This window comes from Achroia grisella, unplaced genomic scaffold (assembly GCF_030625045.1).
Source record: "Achroia grisella isolate CSIRO2021 unplaced genomic scaffold, CSIRO_AGI_Agris_v1 utg402, whole genome shotgun sequence".
Taxonomy (NCBI): domain Eukaryota; kingdom Metazoa; phylum Arthropoda; class Insecta; order Lepidoptera; family Pyralidae; genus Achroia; species Achroia grisella.
Window position 1 is genome coordinate 2,847,077 of NW_026712841.1, and position 27,297 is coordinate 2,874,373.

General features: G+C 30.8%; 1 protein-coding gene across 1 annotated transcript in view; it reads right to left on the reverse strand.

Annotated features, from left to right (window-relative positions):
- The window catches only part of LOC131844602 (filamin-A), a 94,375-nt gene that overhangs the window by 24,922 nt on the left and 42,156 nt on the right, over positions 1 to 27,297 (reverse strand). Inside the window, exons 18-20 of the mRNA XM_059193532.1 lie at positions 26,926 to 27,104; positions 24,142 to 24,233; positions 23,474 to 23,650 (exon numbers count right to left, since the gene is read on the reverse strand). Of these exons, the coding sequence (XP_059049515.1) occupies positions 23,474 to 23,650; positions 24,142 to 24,233; positions 26,926 to 27,104 (448 nt within the window). The remainder of the gene's footprint in view (positions 1 to 23,473; positions 23,651 to 24,141; positions 24,234 to 26,925; positions 27,105 to 27,297) is intronic.

Sequence of the window (27,297 nt, forward strand, 5' to 3'; positions counted from 1 at the left end):
ATACCAGCTAACAACAAAGTATAGAGAAGCACATATTCTTCCAACGTCAATCGTACAAACGTCTGTATTGTTTATAGTTATAAAACTGCAATTGTACATAAATGATAACAATCAAATAAACGTTTTAGCTATGTATCTATCATAGCACATTCGAATATGCTGGCACGTGATTATTCTCATGTTACTAATGCAGAGACGCGATGATTATTCAGTACACTAACACTTCCGAGTCAATAAGTTTCATCTTAAAAAATGTTTAATTATATGAATAGTAGAATATCACTATGACTACTATAATATCTGGTGTACCTAGTCAGAGGCAATGTCAATTATGGGTGTAGTGGTGAACACAGCATTTGACATGCTCATATTTCACTGGGTATATTTGAATCCAACGTGGGCAAAGGCAAGACCACTGTCGGCTTCCGGTATAATTTTTAGTTTTAATATTGGTTTTCACTTCACCGAAGTCAAATATAATATACCGAAGAAAATATAAATTGACACATGAATGTTTTTTGGTAGCCGCTATATTAGAACTCACGACCTGGTACCAATTGAGATAGTAAACCACTAGGCCACGAAATGTTTACTTTAGTTATTCATACAATTATGAAAAGTAATACGTACAAAATTTTAAATAGCCATAACACTTCCTTCTACACGCTTTACGACACATGGCAGCATATTTGCAGTATTAAATAACGCTGAAATATAATCCGAAATACGAATTAAAACTTCTCGTGGTGTAACCACATAATGTAAAAGTGACACCGACTGTGCGTGGTAAATTTTAGGCAACACCCGCCAAGACATATTTGCGTGGTACTGTTCATAAACCTTGATTTACATTTCTAAACATTACTATTCGTAGTGCAAGTCATTATTCAAGCAGGTATTCGTAGAATTATAATTTATTATAGTACCAAATAAAGAGTAATACCATTAAACAAACATATCCTCTTAGAAATCATTAAAATGAATTCCTATTGTTACTATAGCTATTTTGAATAGGTACAGTAAAGAGCCTATTATATCTTCATTGTAAATTAAAATTTTGTATTGAGTAGTAGGTATGTGGGTAAAACCGTGTGTATAAGACGCAAAAAATGCTATTTACATATGTGTTATTATTGCTTATAAATAATAATGTGGGTAATATCCAGGTAAGTATGAAAGTGTTTCTTACGTAAATATTAATTGATTACGTAAACTAGGCTATGCTGAAGCATGTATAGTAATCAATCACGTCGTCAAATCGCTCCTAATGACCATCCACCAGTTGGAAAATTGCGCGTTTATGTAAATAAGAGCACGCATGCGCACCGTTGAAATGTAATAACACCAAACCAGATATTAAAGAATAGGTAATTAAAATGTCTCGCTATTGGAATGGAATGTCTAAGATCATTATTACTGTGATAACTTCATACAACAATAAGTATTGTAATTACTATTACTTGGTAGAAAATGTTTATGGGAATGTAAAAAACATATGCAGCATTCACTCGTCTGTTCTCTATCACTTAATAATAATAAACTCAGGACAATTCACACAGCGCCATCTAGTCCCAAGTTAAGCTATCTAAAGCTTGTGTTACTAGATACGGGTACTAGATAACTGATACAAGTATATAGATATTTTTTTTTGTAAATACATACATATTATACATAGAAAACACCCAGACCGATACAAACAATCATACCCATGAAAACAAATGTGTGTGCCGTGCGAGGAATCGAACCCGACCATCGGACGTAAAGCGGTGTGCTTGACCGCTAGACCACCAAGGTCGTTTCTATCACTTGTAATGTAACACGTCATTGTGATCTGCATTTAAATAAAATCATATGGTCAAGATATTTACATTCAAAAGGTAAATTTTAGAGCAAATATGAGGATTGAGAACTCTATTACAAATGGAATGCCGCAGTGCGTTGCCGTTTCATTTACATACAGTGGGTATTAGGCAGATACCTAATAAATAACATTTTTCATGTCCGATAAATCGTTTCGAGTGGATTTTTTGAATAAATTGTCTATTAAAGTCAACTGGTTTATTTTTATTTGTTGAACTAGGCCTACAAATGCTAATTTTGAGAAAACTGTTTAAAATCAAAATGTTAAGACATCTGAAAATACCGTTAGGATAGGTAAATGGTGCCAGACGATAGGTAAATATTTGCCGAAAATAGCTGAACTTTTTCAACAAAGTACACATAATATATAAGAGTTTATCGTAATCTAAAATCGATGCATTCGCTGTCTTTTAATTTGATTAAACACAGAGCAATTATAATGACAGGATAACGCTGTTTACGTAAAAACGTGTTTAATTTTCATTAAATGTCCATTACCGCTAGTCCAGCTGTTGTGAAATGCTAATCGACAAATGCGGCAGCAAATAAAGTACCTATATTTTAAAAAGCCTGCTAAATGAATAAATAGGTCTTGTTTTATTAAATAACAAAAAAATTCGTGTCCTCGTAATTTGGTAGTTAAAAATAAAATATGTGACTGCTACTTAAAAATGAATCTCCAGACTAATATAAAAAATGCGAAAGTACATATGATTCATCAAATGTTTAATTTTTGTGTCTGTTACCGAAATTTACTATTAATGAAAATAAATTAATATAGATTCTACGACGAGGACTGACTGACTGACTATATTTTATCTTTAAAAAAGTAGATTAAAAAAAGCAACAGTTAAGCTAGACTAATTCGAAATACTTAGTTATGTGTTTAATTTGAATAAAAACAACATAAAAATTTTAGTATTTGTGTTTAATATATATTTCTGACTGACTCTTTAGTGATGGAAGCATAGATACCAAATTACACTAATATACGACGGCGAGACATACTCGCACTTGTAATATTGAATTCAAACATATCGATGAAATGGGATTATTAAGTGATGCGTTCACCACGACGTCGACAGTTGTCAATCTAACGTACATAACTACTCTGGGATAACAGTCGTATATATATACCTATTATTATTATATATATCTATATACCTTACATTCCGAATCTTACTATCTTACTGATATTATAAACGCGAAAGTTTCTAAGTATTGATGGATGGACTGATAGATGGATGTTTACTCTTTCACGCGAAAACTGCTGAACGTATTTCGTTGAAACTTTAGAGTAATATAGCTTATACATTAGAATAACACATAGCTTATAAATTTCAACTGTGGGCACAGCTAGTCTTATATAAAAGATGCAACGCTAAATTCACTTTGTAAAGCAATATTCTACAAAGTAGAACGTACATAAATAGTATGTATATATGCTAACGCAACTTCCTACTGAGGATGATCGTTTTACACATTTAGCTATGTTATGTCTGGTACGACAAAATGGCGGGCTAAGGTGTGTCCATTTATACAACCACACCTGTCTGTATGAATGTAAGTACATCTGACCAGATGTGTTACTTCATATGGCTAGGAGGCACCCAGTTAGCCTCGATAACTTAACGGTACTCTGCCGTGTAAGTAATTATTTGTTCTGCAACAAACTGAATAAAATATGTGATATATAGTTCAGTCATATAAGATGAACTATCACCATAATTCACAATGAATTTGGTTCACGAAAATATAACGATGCTTTACTTAATTTACTGTTAGCTTTAAAAAACCCGTTTGACAGATGTTTCTTTAGATGATCATTACATAATATTTAGTATTACTACTGTAATCAATATGCATGTTATAAGATACGTTAAACAAGCATTTAGCGGAGTGTCACTTCAATTGATTTTCAATGCAAATGAGTAATTATTTAAATGGCTTGTGTCCAGTTTAGAACTTTTAATTTTCAATTCTATTAATATAACCATTACAAAGTAATGCATAATTCGAATGATTCATAATTATATATTTACATTCCGTTGTCCTATTTTATATTTGAAATACATTTTTAAAATCGATCGTTTCTAAAAAAAAGGAGCCTTCGAAATCGACTCTACTTTTTGCGTGTATGTTAGATGCTATCACAGATAATGAAATACTGTACTCAGCGATATGTTTACTGATGATTCTTTTTGTAATCGATACTCCCCCGGTTTACTCCTCAGTGGGCCTCGTAATAATAGTATATAGTGTCACGGTTGAAATCACTTTTTTGTGGAACATGAATTATGACCAGCAAAAAATAAGTAAAGCATAATAATGTCGTTCGGATTACTGCTTTGTTAGTACCCATACAAAGTAACTTTTTTGTATCAAAACAGGTTAGAGACATCGCAGCCTAGTAGTTTAATACAACGACCGATTACACCGTTATCGAACTAAATTATGCTGTCACTTTGGAATTTGGTATCAAATAGTCCTATATCGAGTTACGGACACAACAATTAATTAATACCTCTGACCGCCGTAGATGGTTGCCATCATATTATAGATACACGATCTCTAGTATATTTATACTAAATTAAATATGTGGTGATGCTTTTAATTGATGGCAGTTATCTTAAGCCTTATTGATAATGTGTATCTCCTAAGTAAACTTAAACTTTGCCTAGGCAAAATTTAAGTACCTACAGGGTAAATAGTAACATATTTTTAAGTACTTGCTTAGTAGATACACATTATCAATAAGTCTTAAGATAAATGCCATCAATTAAAGGCATCACCTGGCAAGGGAAAAACTAAATTAAATTCTATACTATTATGAGAAGAAAATAGAAGATGAGGAAGTGACCAATGTTCTTTATATCATAGCAGACTTCTTTATCTTTCCTCAGTATCTGAATTTTAGTGTAAATTTGAGGGAAAGCAACACAGTAAGCAACAATGTTAGAGTTACTCAAGCAGTTGACAAATTTCTCAAGTTATTAGGTATATGTTAAGACGACTAAAGTAACTGACTCACATAATGTTTCCACTGGCACTAGCTGTGAAGTTTGGATTCTTAATTTTATCGCTTCATTAATCGACTTATTGAGTTGATCATGTGTATATTAATTACTGGGTTCTAACTATATCTACCGGGGCATAGGCGTGACCAGTGGACCGCACGACTAGCCGCTACATAGTGTAAATAATGAACACTCAATACATAATTGATGTAACGCACCACTAAATAAAACTGCATATTGTGAGGCTCGCTGTATCACAGGTAACAGAATATAACGTAGCTGTATTAAGGTTACGCACTTTGATTGTGCAGTTTATATTAGTGAGATGTAACAACAGCAGCGTTACTGTAATTGAAACTAATGAACAGAGGAAGTAGTAATAGTAAATGATGGATAAATAAAAATTATGGATCCAAAAATACTACATTCCTACAATGCTATAAAAGGGCTTCTCTATTATTGTAACTAGGTATATTTTAATCTATTATTATTCTAATTAAGTTTTAAAATTGATGTAGGTGTTATTACAGACTTACATGCGTTTTTAAAACAGTAGTGAATTTGTAACCAAATTAACTAAAAATCGATGCACTTTATTTTGGGGATAACATCATTCAAATGCAGAACTAATAGACCGTCACCGGAAACGAGTCGGACATCCGGTATTTCAGCAATCGCTTTAATTATCGTCTACGGTGAGACTAATCGCAATAGAATTTTATTTTTTCATAGAATCGATAATGAAATTGTAAATTTAATTTCTATATAATTGGTGACCTAGAGACCAGAATATTGTATTTATTATATGTTATGTTTTTATTCATATTTTGATAGTTGAGTAATTTGCTTTAATAAATAGAATGGTTTTTATGTTTCATGATATTTATGATACATAATATACTTATGAGTAAGTATATTATGTACCTATTTCCAAAGCAATAGGGATTCAAAAATATATTGTAAAAATGTAAAATATATTGTGGTAATGTAAATCAAATCACTCACATTAATAGAGATTTTATATAAATGATAAATAATTTCAAAAAATGTTCACGGAGTACTAAAATACAATGTGAGCATGATTTTCTTTTATTTTCAACGGAAGCAAGACCGTGGTCCTGTCTGAAACATTCCGCAAGATGTATCGCATCAGTTTATCTAGTCTAGCGCTCTGAAACAAGAGTGAGCGTAAGGAGATGACAGAAAAACATCAGAAACCTGTCTGTACGTAGAAACAGAACAAATTATTTTAGTTATGTAGATATTAATATATGTCCGTGTGTAGTAACGAAATTAAACTAATGACTATTCAAAAAGGCTTCAATTAAGTTTATTAGATAAAGATTATTTTTGCATATTTTTATACAAAATTCTATTTACATATAGTATTACACAAAATTCTAAGTGTGTAACGCTGAACCACAGTTATTTAAAATGTCGTTCTTCTATTTCGTTTGCAGTAGACCAGACAGTGACATTCATTTTTTAAAAAGTCAGGTACGTGATTGTTATGATGGGTGTATGAGATTTGGCAGAGAAATTACAGGATAAGACGCATGATATCTTATTACAGAATAACGTAATATCCGTAGTGCTGTTCATGTATATAGGTGCCAGTTACCACTGTACCAGATGTGGCTATCAGCTAGTTTGTCAGTAGCCATACGAAGAACGCATAAAGAAGTAATAGTGAGATTTCTAATATAGACTACAAAACAAAATGTATGCTAACAGTGCCTGAATAATGTTATTATCCAAATTGATAACGGTTAATTTCGATTGTGGGACGCATCGAGTAGTATAGTCTTAGTAATTTTCTTTTTTAATTGGATTTGGCCTGTTTTTTTTTGGATGCCGTCACCTTATCTTTACTAACTGGTATGGTGGTATAGCGGTTCAGCATACTGCCTCACCTTGTGTAGGCAATCATAAGTGTTTATATTGGTTTGGGTGGTTTCTATTTATATAATACAAGGTGCGTATTTACAAAAACAATTTAAATATCATGGGTACATTATTATTCTTCTACTACATATGGTGTATAAATACAATAATATGTTATTGAATTTTATTATTAACACTGTCTATATTTCAATATGTAACTATTGTAAAAGTGTCAATTACAATAGTTACATATAGAAATATAGACAGTGTGATGATATCCTATCACAACATTGTATATTGTTACAATATTTCATTGATTTATCAAACATTTTGTTTAATAGAATGTGTACCAATATTGCATAATATTATGTTATCTGTAGTAATACGAAACTAAGACCAAAAAAATCGCAATTTAATTTATACCTATAGCTTATAGAACATTTTTTCCATAAAAATCTAAATAGATTGATTTGAAATTAAAATAATTGAGTTATAATATAATCTGAAATTGTTATAATATCATCATATTAATATATTATAATATTATTAATATATAAAATATTATTGTATACATATATAATTTTAAATAGAAACATCTAGCATTCAATAAGTGAGAGCTGTTCATCTAATATGTAATAAAGCTCGTGAATCTGTAATTATCATAAATACACGATGTACTATTGACATACAAACACTATGATTAGAGGAAACCGTGTTGTTCTCACGCTTGAAAGCGCAAGTGTTAGTCAGTACCTTTATCAGTGATGCCATATTTTTTTTATGCTTAATTCTGAAGGCATTTTATAGAATGACTTAAAAGACAAATAAACACAACAAAGAATACGATGTAGATATACTGAAAAAATACAAAGTCGCGGTCCTTTCCACGTATAACCATAAGGAGGAGAAATTATAAATTAAATAAAACAAAGACAGTAAATTGATTTTTTTAAATGGTCACGATTAATGTGTACTTACAGTCCGTACCATATTATTTATTAAGAGTAAGTTTACTTCAAAATGTGAATTATTGAGCAAAGTTTATGGAGAAAGCAAGACGAAAAGTGGCTATAAGAATCCATACTTAAGTATCTACTATTGCATCAATGGAATAGTAAAGTAACTGACGCTCACCTTCCTTTAAATATGAACAATAATTTGGACACTACGTGACACCCGGGATTTAGTATATCTAGTACTCTACTCTAGGGTGTCTAACGGGAGAACTAAGGTTATCTGGACTGTTACTTCTTTTTATCTATTTGGAATTGTACATTTTTCTTACATTACTTATTTTAAGAGATCGTAGTTGGCTTATATGTTAGAAATTTGACAAAAGGTTACTGTAAATTTACAAGATTTAAATATGTACACAGAACATTCTCTAAAACTGAGGCATTCGAATTTAAAATATGTACACGCTGCTCCGTTTTTACGTATCTGGATAATGTCTATCTGGCCAAGTTAGCCATACAATACTAGTACAAACTCACACCATCCAATCTTACAAATTTCAATCTGAGAAAATAAATAAAGAGACGTCTGGCGACCCTGGAATCTCAGACTTAGGTTATTTCAGTTCAGACACTTTACAATTGGGTTTTTGTGACTTTATCATGTTCACTTGTGCTACAAAACACGCTGCCGACATAATAGTGTTTATAGTGAAATAGTTACCTTGGTGTATCAAAGGAAACGGGGAGCGGGGCAGTGTCCGAAGTAGACCAAACAATAGAATACTCGTGACATCCGCAGTACCGTACCTATTGACATTATGAAATAGCTACAGACCGTTTTGTAATACATTTTGATTAGTTGTTTGCACGTTTAAGTACATAACCTATATTTTACATTTAAAAAGGATCTATATATAAAATGTTTGCTTATTAACTATTTATTTAAGCTTTATAATATTTTTTGTTAGTAAATCTTTAATTCATAGTTTATTTATAAGCCGTGCTTTTTAAATAAATTTTAAACAAATACCTACATAAATATTAAATGGATTTGAAGTAACTGAACAATTCGACAAGTCCGAGTTTAAAGAAACTAATGCAAATGTTCTGTGAAAGTTGGAACACAATTATAGTATCACAGCTGTGAGTGCAAGAATCCAGAAACTTCCATAACAACTTCACTTTATTATAATTTACTTTAATAATTAATGATGTTTTAATATACAAATTATTGTATTGTTGTAATATATAGGTAGATATAATAATAAAAATAAAATGTAGGTATGTAATACCTATATTTAGCAGTAATTTAAAATTACGATTGATTTTATTTATTGTAATTTCGTACATAACCCAAATTTCAATATTTATTTTTATTTTATAAATTTCTACAGGGCAATTACTATTAACTCTCCATTAACAAACGTAGCCTCAAATTTCAAACTATTTAGTTGGTGGAATGACTTTGATAAGGTTTGTAATTTATGTATCACAACATGAAGTATTCATGGTGACATGTCGATAAATATGCAAATGAATATCTATTAGTGGGTCGATTACCATAATAAACGTGTTATAGATATTATACATACGTAGAAAAAATACATACCATTCCAAATAGTCATTAAAGTGAATATAAATGGTTGTATTGTGCGAGTCGAAGTCGAATCTGTAACCATCAAATGGTGAAGATACTTGCTAAACAAATATGTTTGTCTTTAAAAGACAAATAAATTATTTGTATTATTAAAAAAATATAGACACACATCAAGTTTTTGTCTGTATTAGAAAAGAAGGTACCTACATCATTTTCTAATACAAAAGACAGGAAAGACTGCGAAAAGGAAAATAGAAAATATTTTTACAATGTCAGGACTAGAATAAATCAGTGACAGGTGAGAGATAATAATTTTGTAAGAGAATAAGCAACGTGTCAGTTTTGTCTAAATGTAAAAGTGTAGGTAATGAACGAGGTAAATATTACGTAAAATTTTCTCACATTCTTGATAGAAAAGGAAGCAATGATCTTTAGTGTTCCTTAGGATTGGCAATGCTTGAATGGATTATGGCATAATTTAACCACCCTTTAAAAGGGTGGTTAAATTGTGCCATAATCCATTGGTTTCATTTGATCGACACGAGGTTCCAACGAATCTTTTTTAAGTAACCAATTTTCAATATTTTAAAATGAGATATTTTTTATAACAATACGTGATTAGAATGTGGGCATAAGCTACTTAACTATCTTACTATCTAACGTAAAAGTATAAATTTATCTATCTTTTTTTTAAAAAGTATCAAATTCGATTACAATTGTAATTGCTTGTATAAAAGTATGATAATTGATTAATAATTGGGTACAAGAATCTTATTACATTCATTAATTAGAAACAACACCTGCAATCAATATTATATGTGAGATTGAGAAATAAATGCTTGATGAACTGAAAGTTACTTAAGCAAATCCCTAGAAGCCGGTGTAACACAGGCTTATTCCAGGAAAATAGCAAAATAAATTGTACCTGTTAGTAAATAATTGACTATTCAATTTCTGCTCACAATTGCCAAATTACACAAGATTTCTTATTTGAGTTTTACTTAGGTAACGACAGAAACAGAAAGTCATAGATCGTTTGCGATAATTGTACTTTTTGTATTAAGTAGATACAGATGCTCTGTCATAAAGGATGAATGTCGTAGGAGTCATTAATTCTCTGGTCATATATTTCTTCTGCTTAAATAACAATTATTAAATGTTTAATAACTATCACGTTATAGTCTACATCAAACTATCTACGTAAGTTTACTAGTTACTACACCATTACTTAAAATGGTTGAATATAATAACAATTTTTTTCTTGAAGTAAATTCAAATAGTGCAAATATAAAATTATAAGGCACATAGAAAAATAATATAAAATAACCATGGCTATGACAATCTAGTCGTTTCACTTAATTTACATTTTCCTGGAAACGTAAGAAAGTGAGTTCTACTAGCCTTTGTTCTTTCTACATTGCTTATCATCTTATATTTCCAATTCCCTAGAAATGAGTGGACTTGCAAGAACTAGGATAAATAAAACATTATGTTCATACGTAATTTCATTAATTACAGGGACCTTATTAATTTAGGTAATGGATAAGTATGATAGTCAATACCTATTCAATGTTATTTCTTTTGATTCATAAAACGTATAATTACCAAACTACAAGATATTAAATGACACACCTATTTATTAAAAGCCAAACAAATTCAGAACAATAATCAACGACCTGTATGCTGTTTTTCCTAATACCTAATCTGAAAATCAATTAGGTTCAAAAGCACAGAATCCATACCAGAGATGGACTGTGAAAAGTCTGCGTGTGTGCCTCAGTCTTACCTATTTGAATCGCCAAGGAGCTTGCTTTTGTATATTCTGTTCCGATTGTAGGGTGCAAATTACAGGATAAGATAGTATGACACCTTAGTCCTTTAAAATGGCGACGCATGATTATATCACGGGGGTCACATGATAACGCGTCTGTAGTGCTGTTCGTGTATATAGGCGATGTTAACTGCTTACTATCAGGCGGGAGTCAGCTTGAGGAGGCTTGTTTGCTATTCAAATTACATAAAAATAACTACTACAGGGCCAAAACATATACAACAGTACAAAATAGGCACAAGTACATGTAGTTGTGATATCTACTTAACTTCTACCATAACTGTGGGCAACACATTAAAGTCTTTAATGCGTAATAAATCACACGTGGGAGATCGTTCGTAGCTCAAGAATGTGTCTATGATGTCACCAATATACCAGGAATATAATATTTTCGATAGAATGTGGGCGTACAAAGGGTTCCTATTGTTGAAGTGAACGAAAGGTATCTCTCGTGTAGCAATCGAAAATCGACTGATAGTGTAGACAGATAATATGAACCTATATTAGGGTTTCCAGCTACATGACAATAATAAATTGAATTTGATGATTATTTTGAATTGATAAACTAATATTGTACAAAGAGAGTTGATGATGATATATAAATTAAAAGTTTTTATTATTAAAACTTGAATACATTTTATATTCTGGAAATGCGAAAAAGTTTCATAATTTACAATTTACATTTACGCAAAAGATGTTACGAGAATTCTCCAGTTATAAGTACAAATTAGTCTATAGTAAATAGTTCACCAGTAAAATATTTATTATGCTGTAATATTTTATTGTTATATTTCATGGTTCAAAACGCAGTACAATTGCTGGTATGAATAAATAGATGAGAGACGTTTCCATGTACATATTAAGTTTTCCGGTGCTTTAACCGTGCGAAAATAATTATCCTAGTTTAATTAATTTGATTGATTTATATTGTGTATCCATACGAATAAATGAGTGACAAAATTTTTAAACATTTTCATTTTATGTCAAAAGTAGTCAACACTATATAATACTATAATAAAGAGGAAGTTTGTGACTGTAGACGTTCAGGTTAATCGCCGCTTCTACTGATCCGATTTGAGTAGTGTTCGATAGCCCATTTATCGAGGAAGGCTGATAAACATCAAGATATGACCAATAGGAGCAGAGTTGTATTGTAAAAGCGAGGAAAATTTGACGCAGACGAAGATTAGTCTACTAGTTATTTTAAAAGTTGATTAAATCATATATATATTTTATAAAATTACAAATAGGAATTCATATTTTATTCAATGTTAGCAGCCCTAACAATCCAGTTGTCCTCGTGAGTGGTCCAGGCGACCTCCGTACAGATAAGTTTGACTGGATGCCGAAGCCTGACCTTACTCGTACTTGCTGCGATTCAGACGCTGTATCCGCTTTCATTGTACGAATACTGTTACACCTAATGAATCGATGTAGCGTCGGCGGATATTTAATCAACTGTTGGATGACTAAATAACCGGTATAGGATTTGCATCAGAATGACTAATGCTGAGAAAAAATACTTTAAAAGTAACACTAAAATATAAAATTAACCTATGTTAATATTTTCTATTTATACTTCGGAAATAGGAATGTATAATAATTTGTGAAATTTCATCGTAAACACTGGTTACGATTTGTATATTTGCATAAAATATTTCATAGAACCAATGTATTTTTTTTATTTATTAGGATAAGTAGTAGTAGTAGTAGTAGGTTTTATTGCCGTTTTACACATACATTCGTCATTGAATATTACTTACTGCTTTACGAAATTGTATAATGCCATAATTGTAGTTTTTGTGAATTGTACGTATATACATTTTACGAACTCTCTCTTTCAGTAGTGTCGAAGTGAGTGCTAATACGTATTCTGTACTGCCGTTGTTCATTCACTCCATATGGCACTGAATTAAATTGACTGGAGAAGATTTCTTCTAGCGATAAGTCCACTGTTACTAACAGTATTTAAAATTAAATTTATTTAAATACATTTTTTTATAAAATTAATGGACGGATATAAATAAGTAACACACTGCGTGTTTGTAGTATCGTACTCAGTAAGCTGCTGAATAATAATTAAATATACGTTTTTTTTAACAATATTTTAAAGTATAATAAAGTTATAATGTTAACTTTGAACAAATCTACATAACAGTAAGTGATAATTTATGAAATTAACAAATATGTTACAGACCAATTAACAAATCTCCCAGTGTAAACACTTTCTATTCTTTTTAACATACATATTTTTATGTAAGAGTAAGCATTCCACTTTAATAACTTAAATTTTATACTTAATCCACTAATTCATAATTAAGTATTGGTACATAATACTAGCCTTGGTTGCATTGATTTGTGAGTATGACTGAAGTATTTGATTCTCGTTTCTTGAATATATTATCATGATATTAAAATATCGAGTATCCGAGATGATATGTGCTATACCAAGTTTTCTCTACACACGCAGTAATGCCTATACATTTTCTTTGAATGGATATGACGAAATTACCAGCACGGGAAATATGTCTGCTCAAAAACTTGTTTTTCACCGTTCTTTCGAAAGCCGAGTGTGGTTTTTAACCTGATTCTCGCAGGTGGCAATTTAACTTATACAGGTATCATTATCTATTCATAAGTACCGTATTGGTAGACCTTTAATCGAAGTTATATTATTTATGCATCGATTAATAGAATTCAATATTACTAAGGAGAGAACTGAATTATAATATAAAAATTTTAAAAAACTAAAAAACTAATTTGAATTCTTATTTTTATCATGAGAACGTAAAATTATATTACGGTGAATATCAATATTTTGTGATACAAAAATATTTCATTAGTATATTAGGCTACTATAAACATATTATAAAAAATATATAATATTAATTATTAGATATATTTAAAAAAGAATTATCTACTTGTAGATGGAATTATATTTTTGTGCATTGGCTCTTTTGAATGAATTATTATTGTAAATTATGAAGTTTTGTATTTTTCGGTAATTTTTGTGCATATTTGCGATAATAGACCCTAATAACGAAGCATCCATAAATACAATACGTATAAATATTTAAGTAATTAAACTGAAATTGACGAACACGAAACGGGCCAAGAAAATCTGGGTTAAATTCGTTAATGGACAAAATCGGTAGAGAGATTCAAAATGGCTACGATTTAAAAATTCATTCAACCTCTGTCATGGTGATATAAAATATGCAAATTTATTTGTTGCAGATTATTGGTTGGAAGGTGATGTTAATCTAAAAATAGTGAGTCAGTAACACCGTCTAAATATACTAATAGTTAAGAATTATAAATATTCTAATAAAGAAACTTAATGAGGCCAGTATAATTTTATACGAGTAATTTTTTACCTTCTCATTTGTTGTTTGTCATCTGATAAATTATCATAACTATTAGAGTATCAATCAATTCAATTTATTCGATTACTTGTACATCAATTATTTTTGTCAATATAATACCTAGATAGATATCAATATATATAGGTTGATAGTATATACAGTAACAAAATTCATCATTTCATATCTACTACTGATATAAATAAAGACTTATAATATGCAGTATATGTATATATATATGTGTGTTTTATGTATGTACTGTATTTTATAAATTTTAGATGTGTACAATTACACAATACCGACATTCCATAGTTACCGTATATAAACTTCCTTAATTAAATGTAAGAAAATACCAAAGGTGAAGTCAAATTTTAGTGTAATTAAAAATAAAACAGAAATTAAATGTATAACATATTTTATTTATGTGAACAGATGCAATATTATCCAGATGTAGATTTAATTTATATCTGGGAATTAATAATAAATGCAGACATTCCGAAGCTAGGGCTTCTCATTCGTTATTTACGTAGATAAAGCAATATTTCATGATGACACAATTTCACTACTAAATAGTATTTTCGTACATGAAATGTACATAAGAAGAAATAAATATTTAAGTAAATTACGATTTGCTATTAAAATGTAACCGAAGGCTTCCTGGGAACGGTGGCGGTTGCAATCAGATACGTGTGAGGGAACACGAAACCTGAGACCTGACAGGATTGTTCCCACACTGCACCTTACCACGACAATTATTTTAAATACACGAAGCCTCATTTGGTATTTATTTTTAAATATGTAAGTAATTGTTGCCTTTAATATTTTCGTTTAAACATTTTTCTTTTGATTTTCAATATTACTGACATTATTTTTGTTCCGTGGACCCAAATTTTAACGTTTCTAGAACTTAGTTTACAATTTGGTATTTCAGAATATATTTATTTACACATGAAACTTTATAAATTGAAGACAATGTAAAAAAAATAAAGAGACTGTAAGTTAGGTCTATGTTTTTAAACTATGGTTATCGCCATCTATTATACAGAGCACTATTTACTAAACAGAATTAACTTCAGTATAGTTTTTTTTAAAGCAATGGTTTAATTTTAAATGAGCGATTCGCGCTTTAAGCGCGTTTTAATGCGCGATTAAGAAACAAATTACCAATTATTAGTACAACTTTCCATTATAATATTAGTAAAATAGGTTTATATATATATTTTTTAAATATCTGTAACATTAAGTAAATAAGTATAATAAAATTAAATAAGTTAAAGTGCTTCATATTCAGTAACATGTGGACCGTCACCAGGTTATTAATGTTACACTATATAATGTCTTGCATAAGAAGAAAGCGATAGTACCTACATAAAATGTTATGTTTGAATATTTAGCTTATGCAAGTAAATAAGCGCTGTGAGCCGTTTCCATTTGCCACGCGCAGTTTAGTGCTTTCACTACGTCTGTTTCGTAAAACTCTTTCGCTGAATACTCTGTGCTTATCTAGCGATATGCAAATTACTTAGAATTTGAATTAGTTCGCAAACACAAAATTACATCAGATATTACTTTTTTATATATATTCAGTCATATTGCAAAATTGCAGCAATTTATGTTTATTTTCTTGCAGAATGTAACAATCTGATATTAAAATTCTACATATCAATAGAGGAATTTCTAAATGGTATATATATATATGTCGAATTAGAGGAAAATAACATTCTTTTCGAAATGCTCTATTTAAGGAGACATTCTAAACAATATATGCATGTTTAAATTAAACACAGATAATTATCCGAAACACGATTATTATCATTTCGTGCCTCCTCACCTCACTAGTCACGCAACAATCGGTCTGCGATCGTCGATGATAAGTGCTACCTATAAAAACTACACATCCGTTAACCAATGAATGCAAGTAGATTATTATTCGTTTATAGCCTCCAATAATAAAGTCAACCTACATAAGTAGTTGTATAGTACTTTTTAGTTGCAAGGGTGAGCGTGTGAAGCGTTCCTTAAAAAAGAGTTCAACGCACGTCACAGCTTTGTTGGGATTCATTGGTGCGAATCTATCGGACAAGTTGAGGATGTCCGCAACGGTTCCGTTCGTTCTTTACACAATTACAGGTCATGCATATCACATAGCTAGTGATGTGGATTGTCGGAGATATTCAATGGATATATAACTATATAATTCATAATCTTTAATGGTTTGAAAAACAGTGCTAAGTTTTTTAAGGTGATTAATATTGCGGGTCGTTTTTATTTTACACATTTACAGATCATGCACTAAAACAATGCATAGCTCGTGATATTACTCGTCTGTTAAATGTAATGGTAAATAAAACATCTGTGATAAATTCTGTGTGAAGTTACTAAATTGAGCACCTCTTATAAGACAAAAACTTAACAATTCAACACCTCTAACAACTTCTTAAATTATACCCAAGCCTACATATTATAATTTCAACCAAGACAATACTAAATAAGGCAGAGCATAGAATATGACGTGTCGCGCCCACATTTACACCATTTACATGAACACAAAACGGATGTGAGAATACAGTGTATGCTAATACACTCACTTATCGAGGGCAAGAAGTCCTCTGGAGACTCCCTCGGTGACAGCGATCTAGGACACTGTGCTGACCGATGTCAAAAAGAAATCACAACAATAACACTTTTATGGAGAACATTCACTACACCACTAGTTAACAGATTCCTGTTCAATACTGCTCAACTGTTCTTAAGTTGTGAAAAGAGCAGAGAGACACTGTATTGTTTAATAAATTTTAGCACGTATACGAAAAAATATGCGACGAAATTGCATTTTGTTTTAGAGGCATCGCCTCATTCGTAAACGAACGCGACTCAAATGTCAAGCTGTGCGCAAGCGCAGCGCCACCCGCTCCCAGCCGCGTGACGTCACTGTGGTATTCAAAATGGCGGCGTGGAATTCGAGAGCCGAGAGCCTACCTGCCGTATGTTATACATAGGTACTTGCAGCACAACGGCGCGGCATCCCAGTATGACGTTTCCATTTGTTCATTTTATTAATGAAACTTGTCCAGTAATCGATGGTGCAAATCACCATAAATTAATTACTTTCTTGTAATGTAGTCTTTTTACTAATTTCTTGATAGTACCTACGTAGTAAGTGGACTACTTCTAATATTATGAAATATATTTTTGTAAGATTGAATATGGAAAGGTTCATTTGCTTGCGCCAACGGCATACACTGACGTATAACCAGTGGAATATAATAGGATGAGTATAAATCGGGTTAATTAGGTCATGCTTCGTGGTGAATTCTCTAGGAATTAACCACGACTTGTATAGGGAAATTGGGCTGGGGTTAATCTGCCCTAGCATATTGCTAGCAATGGAGCCTCTAGCTCGCATTTTCAACAAACAACGTCCCCCTTTATTTTTTTTTTAAATAGGCAGCTAAATAATAAATACCGAAGTATACTTAACGATGATGTAACGAAATCGGGCGTATGTAAATATACGAAATAAATATGGTATAAAGTCTACAAGTAAAATAAAACTACAATTATTTTAATATTAAATCAAAACATATTTATTATGTCTACCTATGTATGTGTATGTTTTATAATGTCCTAAAATGGGACATTTTAGGACATTATAAAATACATAATTTGCATTACGTGTTGAAATTGAAATGTCTATTAGCTATCGAAATTTAGCACTTGCGTTGTAAGTGCTAAATTTCAAGCCCTTTTGTTTGTCGATAGATAGCTGGGTTTATCATGGCGTATAATTAGATGGTTTAAATATACAGTTTGTCATAAATCAATATCTATTTCACTTCCGGCAGTCGCAGTTAGAACTACCAGAACAACTTAGCGTTAGGATAAAGTCCCATGAAATAATTGTAATATTACTAAAACAGAAGACTAATGATCAATCGAAATCTTAGTATTAACTAGTTTTAATAATAAAGCTTTTATAACTTAAAAATCGGTTTGTTTATTGATATATTACAAAATATTATAATAATGGTACATATATAGATTTATATGCACAAATTTTTAATGAACTTAAATGTACTGCTTCTTCCTCTATGACAATATAAATATGAAATATTCATATTTTCATCGGATTTATTTGCAATCAAACAATACTGACCGTTCCAAATCTATTTAAATATGAGTTTTATCTTTTATTTTGATAAAAAGCAAAATACATGTATTATATTATTATTGTTATTTTTTGAGCAACTACAATAACTTAGCGAAACTATAAAATAGTTCATCTACCCGAGTATAGGACCTACATATAGAGAAAGACAATTAGCAAGTTTCACTGCGCTACTACCGGTAATTACGTGAGTAATTAGAAACTGACGCAAAACTATTACAGTGCTTACACTTTCATATATGCCATGGTTGACCTGTGAGCCCGTAGTCAAACACCATAGATTTCAGTTAATAGGCGCTACTATTTCATAGGCGTCTATTCAGCAAATAGAGAAACAAAGAGTTAGAAATGAAAATGTAACTTATTTTATATATATTATTGTTTAGGATTTATTGAATATTTTTATTATTTATAATTATGTTCTTGGAATTCTCACCAAGTATATTTTTAGAATTTCCATTTATAATCACTCTGCTTCATAGTAATTTCTTGAATTATCAAACTATCAAGATCAGAAAATGTTCTAAATAGAGAAAATGGATCTCACATCCTGATTATACCTAATATTTGTAATTATTAAGACGATGATAAAATTTATTACAACTACTTCCTAACTTAATAGCTAATATCTCTGGCTAAATTGATTAAGGAAATTGATTTTAGAAAAAATAATACAGCTCTCTCATTGAATAATTCTTGCATTATAAATAAATGTCCCTCACAGTTCTATTTACAAGTCCTATTAGTGACATTCTGTTCTTCTATACTCGAACCATCAACAAATTTATTTCCCTTGTAAAACAATAGTATTGCCAAAGTAATGTAATAAGAAAATAAATGTCGTATTTTCCGAGTTCACTAGTAAAAATCTACTACATACAAAAGTCTGTCTAATATGTCGTATGGTACGCTGAGCGCTATATATACCAGTATGCCATGGCCTTAACAATATGACACGGTACATGAAAACGTCACGGTTTCTTCTAGTGACGACGGCAGATTAATCGCAATGATTACACGCGTCAAGGGAACGCCGTTAACCACTTTCTATTAAATGTTTTATAAAAGTCTAGTTTTGTTGTAATTAAATTTAGAACATTGTTCGGTTAGGTTAGGTTAGTTTTCACTGTATTAACAACAACTGTCAATGTCGGATAGCTTTTTTTAATGAATATAACGGACGAATATATAATGTCATTTATCATTGCAATATATTATTTAAAATTGTAGTATCAAATATATAGCAGTAGTAGTAGGTACTGATATATCGTATTGAAAGCTGCCCTGGTCGTAGGTAATAACTGCATTGAACCATGTTTTAGACAGTCCAATGTTCTGTTACACTACGCTGCTCTAGTGTGGTTAATAGAATAAAACTTACAGTGATATTAGAAATTTTAGATACCTATAACATATCATCTAATTCCTGGTGTCATTGCTCCTATTGAGTCATTTGAATTAATTAAATAAAATACTAATAATAAAGTAAAATCTGCTAAAACAAGTATAAAAACGTAAAAGTACAATGGGAATATATATATAACAATAATATATCAGATATCACTGCAAGAGTTCGTTAATAAGACTGTACTTGACACGAGTATGAAATATTTGGGAAAATACTGGCCATTTATAACGGCGCTGTGCGACGACTATAATTATTCTACTCGCGGAAGTATTTATAAAACTAAACAAAAACCATCAAAAACTAAACTATATTATTTAAAATATAACTGTAATTTAGTACATACTCATATTATGATATAGGTATAGTTAATTAGCTGACGCAAACAATTTCGTTTCTTTGAGAAAAACTACCTCTTTATATTATTAATATATAATAGATCAATCTGTTCTAAGTGTCCATAGATATAGAATTACAAGTTTCTATTTTACTTCGATTAAAACCTAAAGGCTTATGAGGATATCTATCTGTATTATATTTTGGTGCTATAATATGTTCCTTATATTATATGAACTTAATAATAAAGTACCTAAGTATAACGATAAGACATTATAGCGTTAAAATATTAACTATATGAATGTACTCATCTAATCCTATTACAACATAATGGCAGTAACTACCCAAGCCATACCCTGTCAGGCTCTTGAGCGATTTATTCATTGCATATTTAGTGGCAAGCTTCTGTCAAACTACTTAAGTTGTGCTGTGATGAGGATGCGGGGGTTTGATTAACAAATAGTAATTAGATCACAATTAACTATACAGTTCTATGACAGGTAATAATACTTACCTATCTATTTAACAATATGTAAATAGAAATACTTCTCACAACTGTCAGGCGAAATTAATTAGTATTTTACATATCAGAACCAGCATTTGTATTATAATGCAAGCTTATTATTAATGCATATTAATAATAAGCTTGGAGAATTCACACAACGCCATCTAGTACCAAGCGAAGCAGAGCATGTGAGTACTAAACCACTGTTTATAAATTTTCAAAAAGTAAAACATATTTTAGTATACAAAATACTAAAACTAGTTTTACTTTTTGAAAATACATGTACAATATATATGTATATAGAAAATAACCAACCCAATATAAAGGTTTGAGTCAATTCCTCGGAATCGAAACCGCGACTATCTTTAGTAAGGTAGTCTTAAATTGCTAAAGGCCGAGGCTGTTTATGTATTACACACTGTTTGTTTGAGAAAACTGGATATAGATATGCCGGAAATGTAAATTATGACCTTGGCCATCCCAAATACACGGCATATAAATTTATTAAGATTGATTGAACTATTATAGTAATAAACTCCCGGATATACCTACTATTAATATCTCACTTAATATGCATTAGTCTATTTCACTTTAAAACGGGAATGACCTGAATATAATATCTAATACAATGGCCCACTTACGAAGCTAAGTGCTGAACCGCCCGGTTAAACTGGCTAACTAACTTGATTTCCGATATGTCGTCTACGAATAATTGTCGTAGTGTGACATTGAGTGCTGGTCCCTAATAAGTGTGACAAATGCTACTAAGAGATATATTTCAGGTCTACTTTGCTATGAAGTTCCTATTTTGTATCACATCCAAATACGTAATAAACGCCTACAATCTTTACACTTCGTTTAAAAATAAATAGATGTACCTATGTATATTTTATGAAACCCGTTTTAAGATACAATATATCGTGTTAAAATTTTATGAACCTGAAAACAGATAACATGCTTGTACTTTAAATTATGGTATCATGGTTGTAGGTATGTTTATTTTAATTCTGTATATAATATAAAACATCTAGATCGATACAAACAATCATACTCATTCGATGGGTTCGATTCCTCACACAGCAAAAACATTTGTATGTATATGTTTTTGCTGTGTGAGGAATCGAACCCGCGACCATCGGAAGTAAGGCGGTGTGGAAAACCGCTGGACCACCGAGGCGGTTATTACATTAATTAGATGTTGATTTCCGAATATACTTTCCTGTTGTTTTGGTTACTGAAATTTTAATTACCTCGTATTAATCTATGCGTTCATCAGTTAAATTGTTCCAAGATTATGTAGTATGCTAATGCTAGTAAAGTTCTAAATTTAATTTTGAGTTTAACAGATTTATAGCATCATATTAAAAACTAGTTTATGTGACAATGCTGGTCATTCGTTCATTGTTTCAGTTTGCAAATATTTAGGCAAATTTATATACATATTCCATTGTTTAAATAAATTCACAAAGTTGACACAAATGTTGTATTTCCTGCGTAACTACGAACCAGTATGTTAGAAGTGAAACGCTTATAGATACATATACATACGAGTATATGTGGTGTATTCTCGTCAGGCGCGAGCTATTCTCTTTGTTTCGGGAATCACATACAATATGTAGCGAGTTGGGAGTGGCGGGCGTGGATAATGCCCTGGATCGGGCACCTCTTCAATGGAACCACATGCGAAGGCGCTTACTAACGTGATTTGTTATAGGTAATTCAGTAGAACACGAGATATTTGTGGGGATTTGAGACTATTTTAGCTACATCTCGCTATAGGTGTTACTGAGTCAATTGTCTTTATAAATAAACATTACTAACTTTAGGTCTGAAGTAAAATGGGTAAAATAATTTTATTATAAACAGATGTTATTATAATAGGTGTTATCAATATTACGAGGAGACTATTGAAATTATATAGTTATGCATTAGAGACATAATTGTCAATTATTGTAAATATTAGTATGTTTGTTCTTGTATTTTACATACAATACACAGAAAATCTAACAAGGAGTAACGTGGCTACAAATGTACGCCTAACAAGAAATTATGCCAATGAATTCATATTAAGATAAATGATAATGTTCGTAGTAAGATGTAAATGATAGAAGTTTTGATAATGATAGAAATCTTGTCTTAAAAATTAATATTCTATTTGAAAATTTAATATTTAGTATTTATTTGGGTATATTATGTTCAATTTCTGCCTGTATTAAACTCCCATGGATGGACCACTAACATCCTATACGCTTGGCTTATAAGTTATCGTTTAAGTTATTAGGCATCACGATGTTACTTTATATTTTAATTTATATTTTTTTTTACTGTTGTTGTTTCGGTTGTAGGTTGAGAAAAGTGACACGTGATACATCTTAGTCTTCCGAAATGGTAAATAATTGAGCGGGGTCAGGGTCACATAATATCATGATGATCCTTTCATCTATATTGGTGAAGTTTTTATGAGGTAGGCCGTCAGTTGTTTTACTATTCTAATTGTATAAAAAATGGATATAAAATAGAGATATATCTGGTAAGTAATAACATTTACTCACCAGATACATGTTCTTCATTGAATGTGACGCGGACGGCGTGTGGACGTTGTAATTTGGGCGTGAATGATGCTGCGTATCTATTTCCTCCCAAAGGACGGACGGAACTCGCAACCAGTGTACCGTTGCCGCCTGATACCTCCAGCTCTAAATGTCCTGGGCCTGCACTACTGCAGTCCACTGTAGGAGAAATAATCGTTGATATTGTATTTTCATTGTAAGATTCATCAGTTCTACTAGCACTAAATATACACAATGTTATAGCAAAACACACAAAGACATCCTTTTATTAATTACTACAATATTGTTTATACAGAAAGAATAAGGCCTACACACTACACGTCCTGGTAAAACCTAATTAATACAGTAATCCTAACAGCATATAGCTGTATATTGCAGCATCGCCCGCGTGATTCCAGCTAAAACTAAAAGTACTGTTGAACACCTACGAAAACTCTGTTAACATTTTACCTGAATCTAAGGGCAAGAATTGTAATAAAATCTTATCAAAAGTCGTAGCGTTAAAGAGTGTCAAACATCCAAATATGAGGTATATTCATCCTCACAAGCTGTATTACCAGGATTAAAGCTTCTTTTTCTATAATATTTACAGCAGTAGACGAGATTACAGCGCGATTGGTTATTTCGGAGAGAAATAAAGTTTTCTTTACCTATAAATTCAACAGGTTGTCCCACCACACCTCCGTAACTCGGTTTTACGACTACTCCTTTGGCACCTCTATTGTTATCCCTTTGAATTGATCTGCAACAAATAATGCATTAGTACAGTACGCAAAGGGACACCAGTGATTTCGTATAGCTTTTGTTACCTTTTCTAGCTCATTTATTGACTGTGTGAAAAAGTAAACAACTAGAATGAACTAATAATATATTGAATAAATAAATAAATAAGTAAACTGGTCAATACTTAAAATGCCAAGTCACAAAATAAGCAATATTTGTATTATGGATACTAGACAATTATTAGTAATATGGTAATAGTTTATTTAACATAATACTATGCATCGGACATACATAGGATATAATCAAATATGGTCATAAAAAATATCTTTTATTAGCTTCATTTTTAAATTATCTTAGAATAAAACTAATTTATGGACTTAGGGTCCTAATATTTATTTAAAAGAACAACTAACAAAAATCTTATTGGTTCTTCTAGTGAATAGTCTGTTATACATATAGTTTTTATGTTTATTAGTTTTAAATGATCATCATATACATATATAACAAAGAACCTTAAAATTTGATGCAGTAAATTTAGTATAAATTATTAATACTTCTATATTAGAAGTATTAAATTTCTAAAAGTATTTAATTAAATCTGTTCATAAGACATGCCGTATATCTAATTTCACGTTCAGACTTAACAAAATAAAAGCAAATTAATAGAAATACTCATTATTTAACAGAGTATAAAACTCGCAACCATTGCAAATCGGTTAGTTGGGGTATTTATTATAATATAAATTCGACGATAGTCTATGTTTCCATTATAGTAGAAAGTAGTTTAAAATATATTTACTATTTTCTGCGAATACTGAACATGAAAGGGAGGTAAATTAATTTCGATTGTGTCTGAAATATAATGTAAAAGGACTCGTGCTACAGCTTTTCCAATGTTATAACGTTCATTTTGCGAAGAGAGTATTTTATTTATAATAAAAATAGTCCCGATAGTGAAGGGGAGGGTGTAAAATTTACAGCGTCGTGAAAACGTCTGCTACGTTCAACAGATTCATATTTTCGCCCGAGACTGGAGTTATTGCGTTCTTGTAATTTGTTTCACTCAAAGATGGAACTCGGCAGAAAGGGCATGAATACAAAATGGCAATTATTAAAAACTGAGCGCAATAGAGTATCTGGACAGGAAGAGGCATGAAATCTTTCTGAAATGGCAATGCGAAAGTGGTATCGCGGTTGTAACATGATGACGTGATGTCTATAACGTTGTTCATGTATTATATATAGGCGACGATTACGGCTAACTATCGGGTGGTCCGTAAAATAGTTTATCATTCCAATTACATAAGAAAAACAAAGTATCTAATTTCCGCAAATTTTTGTTATAGATTAATATATCTGTTACACGCGATATCGACTACTTATTTAGATAAAAGAAGCCTATATTTGATCAAGTACCTATCACTACTATATATTTCATAAACATCAATGCATGAAAAGGTAACAACAAACATGCACACAGATTGACTTCAGCAATACCAATATTAGTATGAATTATATATATTTATGTCCTATATTTTCTTTGTTTAGTTTAATTTATTTATTATAAATATGTTGTTAAAAGCTTTAAGTATCATGAAAACTATATATTTAGATTACATTTATAATTACTTATTATTTTTAAAGATTTTAATTAAAAATACTGAAATAAAACATATGAGAAATAAAGAAGCAGCACATCTCTACTTCAACAGTTAATTACACGAGTAAAGATAAATAATAGTAAAAAAATGTTATAGCGAGTGAAAATAAAGTACAGCTTAATGTTGCAGTCGAAACCAAAGAGAAAGGATAAATAGTTTTATGTATTAATTTTCTCTGCTTGGCAATATTTATACTAAAAGCTAATTACAAACGAACCACTGCATAGAAACAGAAAGGGTCTACAAGCGTTCGTGGTGCATGACGGTCGCTTTGTCTTCTACAAAGAAGACAGTTAACGTAATATAGTTAACGTAAATATAGACATAGTTAACGTAAATACATATACTTTATTTTACTTTTCAATTTATAATTAGAATAAAACTAGTGACCGCCTGCGATTTAACCTACGTATTTAATTTTATAAGTGATATTCTGATACGTAACTTACATACATATGAACTTCAGATCATCTAAAAAAGTAAAAGTCATAATAATTTCTTTAAATTATTGTGAATTTTAGTCATCATAATTTAAAGAAATTCTTGTTACACTACTTCTGATGATTTGCAAAAAGGACACATGACGCATGTAGATGTTTTATTATTTAGTTTAGAGGACAAAATTTATCTACTCTAAATAACAAAACCGATAAAGGTACTTATTTTATTATGAATTAATTCAGTACTGTAAAATCTACGTTGATATTACATTAGTGTTTAAATTAATATATTTACAGTTCACAATGTTGACTATAATAACTTCTGTATAAAAGATTTTTAGAGCTAGATTTTAGTGTAACTGTAACGGATTTCAACATAGCTTTCAGTTTGAAGATTTTTTTCAACCTATTAGACGACACTACCTTTTTAAGTTATAGCTTGTGTGCTTTTCTAATGTAGAAGCATATCACTATAAAAATTCATCAAAATCCGTTATGTTATATTGTGTGAAAGGGCAACGAACATCCATACAAACATCCATCCATTCAAACTTTCGCATTTATAACATTATAGAAGAAAGTATTGTTGTAGAAGGCACCAAATATCTACCTGAAACGTGCGTGAGCGGCGTCCGTTTCAGTTCGGGCCCCCCCGTTCGGGTCGCGGGGGGGCCTATTGGATAAAAAAGACTGCTGTGGTTGTTGTTGTTGACGGTCCTCGACGCTGCTATACGACGAGTCACGTACAACGTATGATGAGCTCTCCCGTACTTCACGTTTGAACTCTTGCTGCGTGGACAAACAATTACCATTAAATTGGATTAATTACATTCAATGTAAGCTTTTTTAGTTTCATTTGCACATATATAAATACATGTCTAAAGACACTATCATGGAATTTTAAAACCAGTTCTTAACTATTATTGTTTGTAAATCCATTATCTCTTGTCACTGAGGAGTGGAAGTTTGTAGTTCTAGAGAA